Below are 18,821 nucleotides of genomic sequence, written 5' to 3' on the forward strand. Positions count from 1 at the left end.
CCCCATATGCCCTAAGGGAGCCTGGTAATAACCCACAGTCAAAGGGAAATCCAGGAAATTATTTTGCTGATGCCAAGAGGATGCAGTAATGCTAGCAGAGCAGGCACATAAACGTTGCACTGCATGCTAATGTCCACCTCCGTCACACCACTCTGCCATTATAGTCCGGCCAATATAGTCCGGCTGCCACACTACTGTAAGCAACTGCCAGAGTTGGCTGTGGAGTTAGCTCTGGGCAGTCGATCTAATATTCCCAAGAACTTTATACAATGTTCTTCTCTGAACACTGGTCTTATTTTATTTTTCTATCGTAATATAAATCAACTATTTTACAAGATAGCACATCAATGTGGGAAAGTTTTCAATGAAAACAACCATTTCTTAAGCATTCCCTTAAAATGTGAATAAACAATTAAACCTCCAAATGGAGCAAATTTATCAACCACTTTACTAAGAGCTTGAGGGAGTCTCTTTTCATTGCTCTGATTTTGGGGCTATTATAGGATTATGTAGATCTTCTTCAAACTAAGTACATATGAATGACCAAAGAATTTAAAACACAAATATAACAAATACACTGAATTTTAAGCTGAGTACCTCTGCTTCTATATAAGGGAATTCTGATACAAGCCGCTTTCCTACAATAGGCCATCTCTTTCCAGTAACCTTTGCCAATTTGGCCACTTCAAACGCTTTGTCTCCATACGCAGAAGCAAGATGTTGTGCAACCTAAAGGAAGGAAAAAAGAAAATATTTTGAAGAAAAAAAGAAAACATTTTATATCCCAAGTATTCCCCTGAAAACAGGAGAAACAGCGTAAAACACCCTTATCGGTTTTCTGAAAGCCTGTACGAAATACACCGAAGAGGTATTACATTTTGATTGTGTGGGAGGAAACAACTTGTGTTGTGAATGCTTAGACCAGCACTAACGCTTCTATGCATGTATCAATGTAACTGTGACTAATGATGCTTCAACTACTTTCTGCTACAGTGATCACGTTTAAAGATTACACTTCAGGGCTGAGATGCCACAGGAAAAAAAGAATGCATAGTTCTTTCACCAAAGGCCCTTCAATAACACACAGTTTTACATTAGATGACCAAGAAGAACAGTTTTATTCTGAAATCTATAATATAAAGCGTCACTTCAAGCTAAAGGCACCACCTAAAAAGCAATCTGTTGAGGTCACTCTAAACTTTAGATCCGGAATTAAAGTAGTCCAGGGAAAAAAATCAATTACACCAGCGTGATCTGCATAATTTCGGAAATTTCACATAAAGCTTGATAGCGAAATCCCAAATTATGTCATGCTGTCCCCTTCGTAGCAAAATTATAACAGGTGAACAAAGCAAATGATTAGAATGGGAGTAGCTATCTTTTGTGGTACTTGTGCTTTTTACGCTATTTAAAAAAAAAAACATTTTTAGCACAGAACGCGTCTTCCTGACCTACATAAACATAACGTTTTATTTCACGCTAAAATGTAGGGCTAAATGCAGCATTGGGACTTTGCACAATTAATCCTAATTTTGTGTACTTTTCCCTAAATTTCAGGCATTTACACGAAATCAAATTATGAAAATTTCACACGCTCCTAGTTAAAACCCAATAAAATCTGGAAGTGTACTGAGATCCAAAGCACAGCTAATCAGTAGGTTTATTTGTATACTAGATTCATTACAAGAAAGGCAAATCAGTGCAATTCATTGTATATAACAGAAAGGGTGTGTTTATATTTTTATTTCAGCATATTCAAACGAGTGTTTTTAATTCCACAATGAATACTTCGAAACGATTTTTTGAAGATGGTGGCAAGGCAGAAAAGGGATCATAATAGAACTAAAGAATACAGGAATAATTAAAACACACGCAAATGCCCCCAAACGACTACTAATGTGTATCAATTCTGTAACAAAACCGAGAGCAGTCCAAATACCTCCAGATTCAGTCGCTGGACTAGTAGCAGGGAAATGTTTGATGGCATTCATATAATTGCATTTTTCATTTTATTTTTATTTAAACACACCTCGGCTCAATAGAACCTTTGATGCACCATAACAAATATTCACGTGCAAGAAAATACTTAACATCCCTTTATAGACCAATATATTATGGATTCTAAGGAGATACAGTTTTACACAATAAAAGGGTATTCTGGATCATATGAAACGAAGTCCTAGGATGGAATTTTAGCACACATGAAAACAAAAGGGATACATTTAGAGTGCGTTTTGGTTACTTTAGATGCTTCTTCTTTCAGCTATTGGCCCTGGTTCTTTGTTGGGCCAAAAGTGTCCAAAATGATCTTCAGAAACAGGGCTTTGAGAAGAGTGAAGTTGTGGCATAGAAATTTAGGGAGTTTGCTGGCTCTGCAGCTAATCAAAATAGAATCCATCTCACGTCCCCACTTTCAATTCCGCCCCCCCCCCCCCCCCAAATCAAATAACCGTATCATGCTTGATCTAGCTGTCAGTGAGTTAAGTTAGAGCTTTATTTCTCAGGCCCTCACAGAGTTCTTATATTTCGTTTTGAGGACATCTGTGATGCAACTGTGTCTATATGCTATTGGTTGGTATCTGAAAACATGTTAAAGTATTTTGATCTTCGAAGGCGTGGAAAACTTTTACCGTTAAATGTAAATAAGATGAGAATCCTTAACTGTAGGGGCAAATAAAGTGAACTGATGTAACATGAATGAAAGTTAAAATATTGGTAGCAAAAAATACGATAAAAAATAGAATTACGAAAAGCATGCAAAATCATAATTGTTGTACCTCGCTCTCAAGTCCATAATCTTGAACTAATCGGATATATAGAGTAGGTGTCCAATCCTTTCCTCCTTCTAGGACAAGCCCTACTGTTTTACAAGGCCCTGCTTTGAGGTTATGGGCTCTGATAACAGCTTCTAAGGTATCTTCTGCCATGGCACGGTAGGTGGTCCATTTTCCCCCTGTATGTGAGCATAAATGAAACACACAGCACTAAACAAGAGGCACTATAAGCAAAAACATGAATTCTTCCATAAAGCTTATTAGATAATACATTCGTGACAGTGTGTGTGTGCACATGCAAAGATAACACATATTTAAAGCTAAAGTCTAGTCTCTGGCCTTGAAATTACAAAGTAGCATCACAACAGATTTAATAGCAATGGAGAAAATGAACGCCCTCTCCATCTCATTCGGTTATCTTAGGGCACATATGGACAACCAGACCCATTTGCATAGCATGGTAGCTAAGGATCGCTTTCCCTTCTGATGTGCAGTGTGCGGGGGTAGCTTCTCGAAGTGCTGCTTTTCCTGTGTGGTAAGGATGCAGTGCTGCTTTCTAGGCTTCCCTCCTAACAATCATGAGGAACAGTATTACTTTATATTTGCATATAGTAGGTCAGTTCCACACAAGGAGGTCTGCATGTGGTGTTATATCATACAGAAATACTGAGTGAAATAGGCCAGTACCACCATAGTCAGTAACACTGCAGCTAAGTTACAAAGATAAAAGGTTGATGAACAAAAGAGAACGGATGGGAAATTGGTGTCAAAGTTCTCCCAAGCATCAGAACATGTGGTAATTATTTTTTATATACCAATAAAATATTATATAAAGAAGGAATGCCAACATAATCATAAAACAACCAATGTTGACATAAATCTTACCTGGAAAAGTATGTAAAACTTGGAGAACCAACATATCAGGCGAAGGTGAATACGGCGGTTTGCGGCTACTCTGGAGACATCGCGTTACGAGTCAAAGGCAAGCTTGACTACAGTACTGCTCGTTGCCCTCTGCTTATTGAAAACTAGCCAATTTTGGAAAATTAAAATAAAGGGGGAAGAACTTACGGATCTATCAGAGAGGCTGCAAATTTGGAGGTCCACTTCTGTGGGTTGCGATATTGTTTTCTCGCCAAATTGTTCCTGTGTTGCGAACGCCGTACAGAAGTTAAGAAAGCACATGGCTGAGATTTTGGAATTGAAGCCTCTTACTTCTGAATAATTATTCCTTCGCGAAGGATCGACGGGGTTTAATCTCCGCAGGTGTGTGATTTTACTCTTCTCGGGTGGAGTGACTACTTGCCCACCCCTGTTGTTGGGCTGTATATCGGGCAGGTCCTGATGAAGGTGGCCTTCTACCAGCGTGCAGCCACCGAATCGCGTTGACCACGGCCACTATAACACCCTGCCACTGTGCAGTTTTTATCCTTGGTCATCCCAGTTAATTGTGTTCCCCAGATATATTATGGATGTGAATGTGTGCCTGGATGTGTGTGAGTTGAGTCTGATTGAGTTGATGTGATGTTTTTGGTTGTCTCTTCCCGGGTTTTCATGATTTGAGTATGTGTATTGTGTTTATCATTTATTCTGATTTGTGATTAAATTATATCTATCTGATCATATTTTTATGGATTTGTATAAGTTATGAAAAAATATTATATAAAATGAAATGAAAATAAAAACTATATCTTTTAGGTTGTTGGTAAATATTTCCTTAGTGGGGTTTGACATTTGCCTAGGCGCTCACATTTGGGATCTATGATTAAGTCTTGTGTATAAATAACTTTGGTCACGAGGGAGTTTCTTTGTTAGGTTCTCATTTTTCCCCTCTTCTCCCTGACCGTGCTCTTCCTTCCTAGAGGGGGTCCCCTAATCTTTTTGCATTGAACCAACAAATCAATGCAGATTTCCTACAAGAGGAGACCAAGTAGTACCTGTACCAACATGTGACTAATGAGGCCCATAGGCCCATAAATGTAGTCCACAACTACCATACCCCTCCCCCCCCTTTGGCAGGGCCAAGACTGGTGTGCATATGGCTGGGTCCAAACTGGGGCGGCATGGTGAGCAAAAAATTGATGGATTTAGGCCCAGATCACAGTTCTGGGTGTGAGCATTTGACATTGTTCAGCATTCCCTCCATACATGAAACAATTTCCATGTGTTACCACGAGTGGGATGGGTATGCCTGGACATGGGCCCCATGCTCGCTATGCACTGGATTCAAGCTATCCTGTGGCTGATGAGGGGTGATACCCCAAAACAAGTTACAGGATGCTTGTTTCCGGTCCAGGTAGGACCTGTCCTGGCAGTTCCGGATGGACTGTTTCCATGCGGAGCATGGTCAATACTGACTCGCATATGGCTGGGTCCAAACTGGAATTGCATTGTGAGCAAATAGACAATGGATTGAGGCCCAGATCTCTGACTGGGGGAGAGCAATTGATATTGTTCAGAATTCCGTCATTCCATTTTTCTTTTTTACATTTTTATGAGGGGCAGGGCAATTAAACAGTGGACCACACCTCACCTACAAAAGCAAATAAACACAAACAAAATGGTATTGGAAGGAGGACCATGTTACCTTTCCTAGAATCTTTAAATCACACAATGTTAGAGCTTACCACACTCAAAAAGATGGTTATCAGGATGTATAGCAAGACAAGAGGCACTACTGTGAAACTAGAGTGGGAGGTATACTAGCCACAGACCCAGCTTCATTCCACATCATCTAACAAAAAAAAAACACCTCCTGGATTTATCTGTCTCAAGAAATGCATCCCTGGGCTCATAGTTACAAAGCACGTTTAAGCCTCTACATAAACTTTTTTTAGACTGGGATGAAATATCTCAAAATAATGGAACCCAAAAGTGGATTAATGGGGGATTCGTAGAGGGAAATATAAATTGGTTTTGGGAATTGTGGGCAGGGTTGGACTGAGACAGAAAATAATTCGGGGCATCAAAATAAAAGTTGTCCCCATGCTTCTCTCAATCCTATAAATACATTCCAGAAATCGCTGTTGGGGGTGACCTCCAAAAAGAACACTTTTTTTTTTTTACTACGGATTATACATATAAATGGGAGTGGGCGGCTCCATTAAGGTCTCCCCTTGCAAGACTACATCACGGTGTTTGCCTGCCTTACGCTAGGGAGCAATCTCCTTTTAAGGATCCCCCTAAGTCAATACCAACCCCAGAATTCATCCCAAAAGCACCCTTTAGCCTGAAAACAGTTTAGCAGCATGGCACAATTCCAGGCTGTAAAGCAGGGTCTCTGCAGGCTCATGAATGCACCCTTCTATTTTTCGACCAAATGAATGGGAGCATTGGTAACAAATCATCCACAAACCACGTGCTACTTTCTGTCAATCAGCTATTGTCAATGTTTTTCATTGTATTTCAAGAGTCTGCAAACTGTATTTGAAATTGATGAACCTCAAATGTCTGTTTCCATCAATATGGAATATGGTATTTCCTTCAAGCAACAGCCGTAGGAGAGGCACATTGATCATCTTTTTTTTACATTGTATTTATTTTTACATATTTGGGTCAAAGTAAAAGAGTTCAGAATATTCGTAAACAAGTAGACAGTCTAAAAACACCAGGGAGAGGAACGCGGTGGTAACTTAGAAAAGTACTGCTAAATGAGGGAGGGAAAGCGGATTAGGCGGTTAATTAGCCTGGCTCGCACAGGCAGCCATGCTGTGCAACATGTGAATGCAGCTAGGCCAAATGAGAGGGCCTGCGAGATGAAAAGTACCATGCAGGCGCGTGCTTTCACTCCATCAGTTGCAGTCGAAAGCGGCAATCTTTAGAGCTGAAGATGTTTTTCTTTGAAATGAAGTCCTCACTGCCAGTCAACAGTTCAGATTGGCCGGGTTCTGGCGTTCTTCGACACCCATGGACTTGAGTACACCATTTTAGCACGTTTTGTTACGCGCTTACGGTATCTCGTTAAGTGGCTTTTCTCCACACAGATATTTCAACGTCTCTTGAGAACAATTTACGTATTCAATAGCACCATGACAATAGATCACATGGTTTGCACAATGTAATACCAGGAAGTCAGTAGGCAGAGCACACTTTCTATAAGAAGGCTTTTCAGTGACTCAATTGCAAGACTCACGGATCTGTCACAAGGCCCAAAGTGCCTGTCACTTAGAAGAGGGCAAGCCAGTAAATGTATAGACAGAGACGAGTTGAGCAAGGGATCTGACCGTTTTTAGCATGCACAACATGCAACATATGTTAAGCAAAAAGATGCTGAATACTTAAAAAATATTGTTATAGTTTATTTCTTCAACATGTGTTTTAATTTATACATTGAATATTTTCAGTGCACTGACGTTTATTAAAAGTAATCTTTTCTAAACAAACATTCAACAATGCCTCTTTGTCCTGAAGACCTTGTCATGAATCTTTTGTCGCATGAGCAGTCTATACGGCCAGTCCCTCCGCCCGACTGATTGTCAACATCCCCCGCCGCAGCCAAATCACCCCCCACTTGAGAGACCTACACTGGCTCCCCGTCGACAAGAGGATCACCTTCAAGCTCCTCACCCACGGACACAAAGCACTCCATAACGCCGGACCAGCCTACCTGAACAGCAGACTCAGCTTCTACACTCCCACCCGCGAGCTCCGCTCCGCCAGCCTCGCCCTCGCCGCTGTCCACCGCATCCAACGAACAAACTCCGGCGGCAGATTCTTCTCCTACCTCGCCGCCAAGACCTGGAACTACCCACCTACGGCAGAACCCAGGACCTACTCGACTTCAGAAGACTCCTCAAGACCTGGATCTTCCAGCAGTAGCGGCACCCCTTCCCCTCAGCACCTTGAGGCCTTCACGGGTAAGTAGCGTGCTTTACAAGTACTCTGATTGATTGATTGATTATCGGACTAACTTTGTGGAATAGTGAAGTTCCTGAAATACATTTTTTAATGCCTTCAAGTTGGTCACTTGAGCAAAATTAGGTACGTGAAGTAAAATATGTGCCTAGGATCACCCAGGCACCCAATTTGGTGAAGATGGGATTTGACCAAAGTTCTCTTACTTATACAGTGTGCAATTTGGCTCTGAATGCATATCTCCTTCAATTTGTCATCAAATAACAAGGTGTCAAATTCTTTCAGGTGCTACATGACTAGAGTATGTTCAATACTGCTAAACATCACGTTAAATCAGACAGACACTGAATATGTTAAAACGGGTACCTCTAGAAAAAGAAATACATGGTTAAGCAAAAGAGGAAGAGGCACCCAATTTTATGTTCATATCACTTACTTCCCCTGTACTTGACAAAAACAGATCAATGTGAGGTGTGGCTCAAAACTGGCAATTGAATGGAGTAGCAAAACATAAAGGCCTTGGAGATCCCACAGATCGTGCTCAGGGTTACAAGTCTTCATTCGATAAAGTCCTCTTACTTACAGCAAAAATCTATTCTTTATATATCGGCTCATCTCTCCTGCATGTAACAGTTATTTCAAAATCTGTACCAGACAGAATGGGACAGTGCCCGTGTCTCTTGTCATTGCACTGTTTCAGGGTCAGTACCCTCAAACCAAAAGCTCAGCCAGACAGTCAAGGGACTCTTGTCGGCAGTACTAGCTTTTAAATCATCCTCACACTTCTTTCTGGCACGTATGGCCTACAAAATAGCAACATGCAAAGAGTTAATGGCTGACGGAACCGAACATTACAAGCATGCCCAGACTGGCCGTTGCGGGCACCGGGCAATTCCCTGGTACGCCGCAACGGTGGGGCCGGTTTTGGGCCCTTGAGGGTCGTTTTTGTTACAGGGCAAAAACGGCCCTGTAACAAAATCACCCGAAAGCCGGCCCTGGCAACGAGCGCGGTCGCACCTCCCCAAACCCCCCCCCCCCCTCGGGGTGGTGGGCCGTCAGAGCACTGTGCCAGGGCCAGTCTTGGTTCTCAGTCCGGCCCTGATTACAAGGCACAGCTGGGCATATGTGGCCTTATACAATAGCTATAGGTCAAGATATTTGGGCTTCTTCTATGTAAAACTCTATACACAAACCCTGGATTTTTGTATTGTTATTGGATTTATATAGTGCCTATTACCCCTGACAAGGTGTTGAAGCAGTTTAGGGTGAGTAGCACCCTGGACCTAAAAAATACTTTAGCCAGTGGTTAATTGAATATATTGTGACCTTTGTTTTAGCATCTCAACAATTACTGTTATTAGGTGATTTTAATTATCATGGAGAAGACTCCCTAAATACAGATGTAACACAGTTTATTTCTGATCTTGCGATGCTCGGCCTGTATCAGAAAATCAATGGGCCCACCCATGTGGCGGGACACACGTTGGATCTACTTTTTACTAATTTTAAAACCCTGACCTGTGAGTTCCCTTTACCGGTTGTCTAGACTGATCATTCTTTGATCACTGAGATTTCCATTAACTCCTGAGACCTCAGAAGTTGATCAAGCTATAGCAGACTACCACAATGCATGAAACTCTGCTCTGGACATAGTTGCTCCTTCCAAAACATGCACGAAAATCAGGCATAGAACCCATGCATTTTAGTACACCAGCGAATTGCGTAAAGAGAAATCCTCCTGTAAAAAACTTGAAAGACAGTGGTGCACAACAAACAATCATAACAAGGAAGCTTCTAGAACTGCTCTCATGCTCGAAACATTCGTATTACAAATCAAATAGGTAAAGCGGGCAACTCTTCTAAAGTGCTTTTTTAAGTGCTGAATGATTTTATCAATTGCAGCACGTGCTCCCCAAAAATTCAGGCTAAAGCTGTGTGAGTTATTAGCTGATTTTTTTAATGATAAAATGAATCTCATTTATCAGAACTTTCCCACTGCGCCCAACCAAATTATTACCAGGCCTAATCTCAAATCTCCTCCCCTTAACAGTGCTTGCAGTCTAGGAAAGTTTAATGTGTCACTCAAGAACTAATTAAAAGATCTTTGGAAACTACCAAATCTGGATCTTCTTTAGATTTATGTCCTCCCAGAATTTTAGCACTACTTTCTAAACAGTTAGACCCAGCTATATGCTCCTTGTTCAATTTATCAATAAACACAGGAAAGAATCCTTTGGTCTAACAATCGGCTCAGGTTAGGTCGATACAAAAGAAGGCTAGCCTCGCACTCACATACCTTGTACACTATCTGCCCATCTTGGTGCTTCCTTTGCTAGGCAAATTACTGGAAGGTCAAATTAACAAACTTTCCGATTACTTGGAAAACAACATGATCTTGGACCCCACACAAACTGGGTTGAGATCCTCTCACAGCACGGAGACTGATCACATACGTTTAGCTCTAGAGGCTGATACACCAGCTATACTTGTGCTGCTGGACTTATCTTCGCCGTTTGACACCATGTCCCATCCCAGGCTACTACAAAGGCTGTATGAAATTGGAATCTGTGGGACTCTGATTTTTTAAACAACAGACCTCAAACCATCTCTCTGGGCTCTTTCAAATCCTGTGCTATGACAATTGACAAAGGTGTACCGCAGGGCTCATGTCTAAGCCCCAAGCTTTTTAACATCTATGTTGCTTCTCTTGCCAAGATCGTCAAAGCTTTCAGATTTTAAATTCTGTTCTATGCGGATGATACACAGTTGGTCAACTGTTTGGACAAAGTCCTGGTTATGGCAAAACAACGCTTTGTAACAAGAACAAATGCAATGTGTGGCTTGTATAACTACCAAATGCCTACAGCTGAATGAAGGAAAAACCAAGATTATCCTGTTTAGTAAGGCCCAACAGCTTTGGTCGGCCAACTGGTGGGCCTGCAGAACTTGCGCAACACCAAGACCCAAACAGGTAAGTTAAGAACTTAGGTGTCTGTTTACACCGAACCCTAAACATGAAAGAGCAGGTTCTGTCTACTGTAGGTACTTGCTTCCACATGATGCCCCACACTGAAAATGGTAGAGAGACTTCGGGAATTTCCAGCATGGATGGATACATGTATAAGAGATGCTGATCAAGTAATCAATTCAGCATATATTGCTTTTCCATTAGGCACTAACTAATTAGGAATAAAAAATACAAAACAATTTTATTGAAAAAGAATTCATGACAAGTATTATAGCAATTATATAGTTATCCAGATGATACTTCAGCATGCACTTCTTAATTACGTAACTTTGAAAAATGATTATTAAATGTTACAAGTACCATTTGGATATTCAGAAGGACGGCCTTTAGTCACTCCATCTTTTCACGTAACTTTTTTGTTTGTTTAGTTTTATGTAGTGCAAACTGGGCCCCAAAGCACTGGAGAGTTTTACATGTCCACCAGTTACATTACACAAGTTCAGATTCATTTGTTAGGCACGAAGCGATTATGTGATTTGCCCAGGATCCCCAGATGTTTAGCCGACACCAGGACTCAAATCTAGTTCACCAGTTCCAAGGTCAGCAGCTGTGATCAGAATGCCACACCGTTGTGCCTAGGGTCCTCTGCCGATGAGCAGGCGTAGCACTAGCAACAATGAGTGGGCCTTTGTGGAGACATCTTTAAACTTTTGCTGTTCTGCAAGAGCTGCATAAGGAGCTACTCCTTTACAAGGATATTTGAGCACTTTGAGAAGAAATATGTTGCTCTTTTGTTTTAATAGGGTATTGTGCTGATTCTGGATGACATTTTAGTAGGACATGGGTTTTCTTTCAGGAACTGTAGTATTTTAAGATTCTTGTGGAAGTACACACGCTGGTTTTGGCTTGTAGTGCATTTACATATTTCAGGCTTCTTTCAGCACAGAATGGGCTTGTTTAATATTTTATGTTCAAGCAGAGAATGGGCTCGCTTAATGTTTTTACATGTATGTGATACAACAGTCATGCAGACTTTGCACCAACAGTGATTATGGACTGAAATGTGATTTGCGCCGGAATGTGGGTTTACCATACTACTGCTGAGGTTACACAAAGGGAGAATTTGCACCTAAATGTGTGCTGCTAAATAGGATACTACAGTGATGCTTATAACGCACCAAATGTGATGGGTTTTCCTAAACGATTTTCATATCCCTGCAGATGATGCAACAAGGGTGTTTTTAAAACAAAATATGCGTTCAACTAAATATGTCATAATAATAAACACTTTTTAACCCAATGTGACATTTTACCACCATAGCATGCCTCTGTATTGAGTGACTTTCCAACTTAATGTGACAGAACACTCCCGATTCATTGCCCCAAGGGTGATTTTGCATTTAGATGCATTTCTGCACCTAAATATGATTTGATTTCTCCTAAATGTTTTCTTTTTATCTTAAAGTGCCTCAACACTCCTGCTGATTCTGAATCTAGGGTGGTTGTGTAACTAATTTTGATTTTGCACCCAATTGTGATGTGTGCTCCGAAAAGTGTTTTCACACTCCTGTTGTAGCTAGGCTGATTTGGCATCTATATGTGATTTTGCGACTAAATGTAACTTGCACTCCTAACTCTGTGTCCACACATTGTAGAAGTTGAATCAATGGCGATCTTTAATATATATATATAGAAACTGCAACTGTGCTCTTTGTGTTTCAACACTCATGCTGATTTAGCACCAGGAACGATTTTGAATCCAATGATGGTTCTGCACCTTTTCGTGACTTTTGTTTCTCAAAGTTATCGCCCTGGTGCTGCTATTGCACCCAGGGTAATTCTGCACCTTGATGAGCAGTCGATCAAAGGTAAAGTCTTAGAGATGGGCACCTTCTACAACTAACGTGATATCTTACTGCTTTCTGTCTGAGCTGGAACAATATCACCACCGACCAGCTCACCACATCACTGAGCCAGAACCCGCCCGCCAGCTCAACGGACCCCAACCAAGCAGCCATCAACCTCACACAGTGGATCACCAACTGCGCGGACGACCTCGCACCTCTGAAAAACCATCCCAGCAGGCATGGCAGCAAGAAAGCCTCCTGGTTCGACGACAACCTCAAGAACTCCAAGAAGAACTGCCGCACCCTCGAGAAAGCCTGGCGAAAAAACCAGACTACAGACAACATGACCGCCCTCAAGCCCGCCACCCGCAAACACCACCAGCTGATCCACACCAACAGGAAGACAGCATTCAAGGAATGACTCGACGACAACGCACACAACAGCAAGGAACTCTTTAGCATCGTCAAAGAGCTCTCCAACCCCAGCGCCGGAAACAACGACATCACTCCCTCATAAGACCTCTGCGACTCACTCGCCTCGTTCTTCCACAGCAAGATCGCCAACATACACAACAGCTTCGGCGCACAGACCATGCACCCAACCACCGAACCGACGCCCCCCACCACCACCCTCCGCGCCTGGACCCCGGCCAGCACCGAAGACACCATCCACACGATGAACACCATCCACTCCGGATCACCAACCGACCCATGCCCCCACCACATCTTCAACAAGGCCGACTCCGTCGTCGCACCCCAACTCCGGGACATCATCAACCGCTCCTTCAGCACCACCACCTTCCCGGAGAGCTGGAAGCATGCCAAACTCAGCGCCCTCCTGAAGAAACCATCAGCAGACCCCACCGACCTCAAGAACTACCGCCCCATCTCGCTCCTCCATTTTCCTGCCAAAGTAATCGAGAAGACTGTCAACAGACAGCTTGCCGCCTTCCTCGAGACAAACGGATCCCTTGACCACTGGCAGTCCGGCTTCCGAGCCAACCACAGCACCGAGACCGCCCTCGTCGCAGCCACCGACGACTTCCGAGCCCTGCTCGACAACGGGGAAACAGCGGCCCTCCTCCTCCTGGACCTCTCCGCGGCGTTCAATACTGTCTGCCACCGCACCCTAGTGCAGCGCCTCAGCAACATCGGAATCCAAGAGAAGGCACTAGAGTGGATCATCTCGTTCCTCACCGGAAGAACCCAGAGAGTCCGCCTCCCCCCGTTCAGATCCATGGCCACCGAAGTCATGTGCGGCATACCACAAGGATCATCACTCAGCCCCACCCTCTTCAACGTCTACATGAGCCCCCTCGCAGCCATCGCACGCCAACACAACCTCAACATCATCTCCTATGCCGACAACACCCAGCTGATCCTCTCCCTCACCAACGACCCAGCCACCGCCAGAACCAACCTACACGAAGGGATGAAAGACGTAGCCGAGTGGATGATGAACAGCCGCCTGAAACTGAACTCAGACAAGACGGAAGTCCTCATCCTCGGATCATCAACCTCTGCCTGGGACGACTTCTGGTGGCCCCCTGCCCTGGGCAGCGCACCCAAACCAACGGACCACGCATGCACGCAACCTGGGCTTCATCCTGGACTCCTCCCTCTCGATGACCAGACAAGTCAACGCCGTCTCATCATCATGTTTCAACATCCTACGCATGCTCAGAAAGATCTTCCGATGGATCCCCACCGAAACCAGGAAGACGGTCACAAAAGCACTCGTCACAAGCCGACTGGACTACGGAAACACCCTCTACACCGGAACCACTGCCAAACTCCAGAAAAGACTTCAACGCATCCAGAACGCTTCCGCACGACTCATCCTGGACATCCCCCGACACAGCCACATCTCCGGACACCTGAGAGACCTGCACTGGCTCCCCATCAGCAAGAGAATCACGTTCCGACTCCTCACCCACGCACACAAGGCCCTCCACGACCTGGGCCCCAGGTACCTCAACAACCGCCTGACCTTCTACACTCCCACCCGACAGCTGTGATCGACCAGCCACGCCCTCGCCGCCGTTCCACGCATTCGAAGAGCCACCATGGGAGGAAGATCCTTCTCCTACCTGGCAGCCAAGACGTGGAACTCCCTCCCCATCCACCTCCGTCTGACCCAAGACCACCTCTCCTTCAGGAAGCAACTCAAGACCTGGCGGTTCAAGCAGAAGCGGACCCACCTCCCCCAAGCGCCTTGAGACCCCCCGGGTGAGTAGCGCGCTATAAAAATTTCTTGATTGATTGATTGATTGAATGAGTGATACCACACGCGGCATATATTGGATGCCCCATGTGGACTTTTTTTCAAGATCATTTTTTATTTCAGAAGCTTGCTGAGTTTTTAGGTTCATCAAGCTTGCACTGCGGATACCATGCAGCACTGCAAACATGGTAAACAAGTAAAGTATGGGACCCACATAAGAGACATAGAGGCTGCACAGAGAGATGGCACAAAGTCTGTGTGCATTTGTGCATGTACAATTAAGTATGCAAATGTGCACTCTCTGCAGCCTTCAGCCTTCAGGTTCTGCTTTGAGGGCAATAAAAAAAGTTTGCGAACAAATGGTTAAAGTCATAGGAAGAGTACTGAAAAGTGTGCCAGTGGTATCTAGAGTATAAAGCTGATAATTGTATGGCAAATAAATATATGAGGCTGGTGCATCGGCAGTGGCCCTAACAAATTAATTACAACAAGGAGGGAAGAGTCAAAATTAAAATTAGGCTGACATCACAGTTTATCAGGCCTGGTGTCTCTTGAGAGTAAAGTAAAATAAAGGAGTGCACATAAAAATTACAGCTACAACTATGATTTAAAGTTCTGTTATCTACATTTCTATGAAAAGTTGGAATGAAAAGGTCCAAACTGGGCCGAGGTAATTTTTAATCTAGTAAGTGGGACGATATAGCCTCCCATATTTTCACCATATAGCTTCCCACATTTTCTCACGCGGAAATAGGGTATGTTAAACTACAAGATAGATTTTATGTCAGGACTGAAGGCTCTGGTTATGCTTTTCTTCCTTTGCTTTATTTATTTCATCAAAACCACATCAGCCAAAAAAGCAATAGAAAATGATGTTTTCCCAACATAGGAAAAAACGATCATTCAAACACGAAAAAACGATCAAAGTCTTCATTAGAAACTGCAAATCCCATAAGTCTATAGAGGGATGCCAAACCGCGAGTCCTTTCACAGTGTCCATGAAGGGTAGATAGCTCCTCCATTTTGTATGACCCTCCTGTTTCTTAGTTGCTTTGCAGCCAGTTAAGTTGTTTTTCTTGCCTTTCTGTTATCTAGGCTTACTTGTGCTTGTTAATGTTTATTGCGGACCCGGATCACGGATTTTATTGCATCCTGTGCCAGGGGAGACATTTATTGTCTTAATTGTGCTGTTCCTTTTTTCAACAGATACCTTAAGCGGCCGCGGAAGCGCATGGCTCCTTACGCAGCTGCCTCCAGTTTGCACCAGTGTTTCTGATCACCACTAGGGGGAGCTCGAACGTCTCGCGGGGCGGTCTCCTCAGATGTGGAACCGTGCTGCGTGACCTGCATTGCCATGAGCCGTGTCCCACTGCCGCCACACTGTGATGCTCTGCGGGGTTGCATTTGTCCCTAATTCATGTTTTTACGCCCTGCTGGGGGCCCGTATTGCGGCTTGGCCGTGTGAATCGCCTGCAGGCAGGTTTTGGGCACGATCCCCTGGTTTGCTATGCTTTGCCTCAGTGAGTGCACGCTGGGTGGCGGTTTGGGCCCGGTCAGTTCTCTGAGGGCTGCACGCGCACCTAAGGCCTGTGCCACCTCTATAGCGTTTTTTTTCCCGCCCAGAGTGCTCAAAACTAGCGCAAGCCCATCTCGGGCCCCCGATTCCCGCTAGTAATCCAACGCCTAGGGAGTGCCCCCAAGACCCGAAAAAGAGCTGCATTGAGGGTGGTCCTGTAGAGGCACAGGGAGTGGACAAGTACTCTTTTGAGCGGCGCTAGTGGCGCCAAACCAAGATGGCCGCACTGTAGTGAGGCTCCCACCGGGCTGAGCACATAAACTATCCTTCTGCCCTTGCTGACCAGAATAACCTGCCCAAAACCTACACCGCAGTATCCAGGAGTGCCTGCGGAACACATCGGTGCCAAGAACTCTCGGGAAGACTGGAGGACGGCCGTGTAAACAGAGCCGTAGTCTTGAGCGCCTGGGCAGCGAGCTCCGTGACCTGGGGTCCTGCGGGGAGCTTCTGCTAGGAAAGACCGGGGCTTTGCGGCCTGTGCGACGGAGGCGCAGTGTTGGTGACATCGTGGAACAGAGCTGGAGATCCTCGCCGGGGTCGCAGAGCCTACACTATTCAAGTGGTGAGTGGGGCCGTGAACACCAGGGGGGACACTGCGTGGGACCCTGCCCACTCGGGAAGCAACGCAACTGCTGGGCCGCTTCAGGGTTAAAGCGGCCGCTATTCCTGCCCCTCCACGAACAATTGCGCCGAAAATAATGGGCGGGAGACCATAGGCCCAGGAGATACCCCCCTCGCATCTCCAATATATCTGCACAGGGGATATTGCCGCCACTCCCTCCCCCGACACCTAACAGTACCTGAGCGCCCCGTGGGCGGACCGAATACGTCGGAGGCTGCTGCGCGACGTCGGAGGCTGCTGCGCGACCCCGGGGCTCAAGGGCCTATGCTGCGGAGACCGTTGAAACAATAGGCGGCCAGCAACACGGCCCACCCCCCCACATCGCACGGCCTAAACATACCTCAAGATACAGCGCTGAGGACAACGTGCACAGAGGGTGCAATTCGACGCGTTTTACCCACAAACGGTGATACTGAGGCCTGCATGTAACCGGCGGTGAAGGGGGGAAAAAAAGCGCCAAACACGTCAGACCAGTGTCTTGTTACCAGCATAGTTTGCTGGAACGTGGACTCAGGGGGGCCCCCCCGGTGTACACCCCCCCCCACAACCGGACCATCTTGCCACTGCCGTGGGCCTTGACGCACAGTGTAAGGATACGCCTGAACATAGCGTTTTTCCTCACAGCAGAGAGGGGCTCCCTTGAAAGAGACTTAAAAAGACTCGGCCTTTAATAGGAAATAACTACTGGCCCACTGAAGCTCACAACAGACTTGCCGCCGGGCTCGCAAATATCGTGCCGCACACCCAGCGGCAATCATAATATTTAACGAAGTCCATACCTCATTAAGCAGCCGGAGCACTCCCTCCCCCCGCCGCGCATACTGGGATCCCGGAGCAGTTGAACTGCCCGACTGCTGGTCAAAGATACAGTACATTTCAACAAAGGGAGAGGTAGGGAGAATCAAGGACACTCTCTCAGTCCCCGGTTAAATGTACTTCAACAAAAAAAGAGAGGTCTGGTCAGTCACAGGATTTTAATGAGTGATCCCTAAGACACAGGTAAGTGGTATATGTGTCTGAATTTACGTGCCAAGGGGTATCTCAGCACTTTAAAACAGGGCGCTACTAGCACCATGGGTCTCGGGAGGAGGATTGGAGCGCACCTGGCACATCGCCCTCAGCGCTCACAACCCGCTTTGAACCTTCAAAGTTCCTCGAAACCGGACCCTGACGACGTCGGGGTCCGGTTTCGAGGAACTTTGAAAGTGCTGAGATACCCCTGATTTTGGGGTCTTTTTTCTTTAGAATGAGCCACCCGCTCTTCTAATTTTAAGCACTTTTTTCACCTTTTCTTTTTTCACTTTCACGCCCCCAGGTTAGGGTGGACTATTAGAGTGTCCATACCGCCGGGGTATAGTCCTGAAGAATGCCTTGGTGAATTTATACCACTAGTATGGCAGAAACATGTTGACTGATTAACTAACTCTGTGGTATTTAGCTGAATTTAACCAAATCCTAACAACCTTGGCACGTAAATTCAGACACATATACCACTTACCTGTGTCTTAGGGATCACTCATTAAAAACCTTTTTTTGATACCCTCTTAGGCACTTTTAATTATATTTTACTCACATCACGCCCTCCTCACACTACCAGCTCCGCAGTCTTTCTGGCGTCGCAGCACACCAAAGAGGCACTCGGCCTCTTTGGTGGGGCCCGATGATGAAGCATGACACTGACCAGGTCGGTGTGTGAGGGCCTTCCTACTCAAATTGAGTGAGTGTGTTATCCTTCCATAATTTGCTCCAATTTTGTGGCAGTCCTGTGACTGACCAGACCTCTCAAAGATACAGTACCACACCTGCCCTCTTCCAATACTGCGACCACCAGCGCTACAACAGCAGCAGTGTATTACACCGAGATACCTGGTAGAGGGAACCCCCGTGGGGTGCTGATACCTTGCCTGCTAACCAGAACCACTCTCTCAGAGACACTTGCTCGCCACATCTCTAATA

At 45.1% G+C, this 18,821-nt stretch overlaps 1 protein-coding gene across 2 annotated transcripts in view; it reads right to left on the bottom strand.

Moving 5' to 3' along the window:
- The window catches only part of GPD2 (glycerol-3-phosphate dehydrogenase 2), a 1,314,993-nt gene that overhangs the window by 350,077 nt on the left and 946,095 nt on the right, over positions 1-18,821 (bottom strand). For both annotated transcript variants that reach the window (XM_086956671.1, XM_086956673.1), the window contains exons 11-12: positions 2,778-2,953; positions 598-729 (exon numbers count right to left, since the gene is read on the bottom strand). In XM_086956671.1, the coding sequence (XP_086812797.1) occupies positions 598-729; positions 2,778-2,953 (308 nt within the window). The remainder of the gene's footprint in view (positions 1-597; positions 730-2,777; positions 2,954-18,821) is intronic.

This window comes from Lissotriton vulgaris, chromosome 2_1 (assembly GCF_964263255.1).
Source record: "Lissotriton vulgaris chromosome 2_1, aLisVul1.2, whole genome shotgun sequence".
Taxonomy (NCBI): domain Eukaryota; kingdom Metazoa; phylum Chordata; class Amphibia; order Caudata; family Salamandridae; genus Lissotriton; species Lissotriton vulgaris.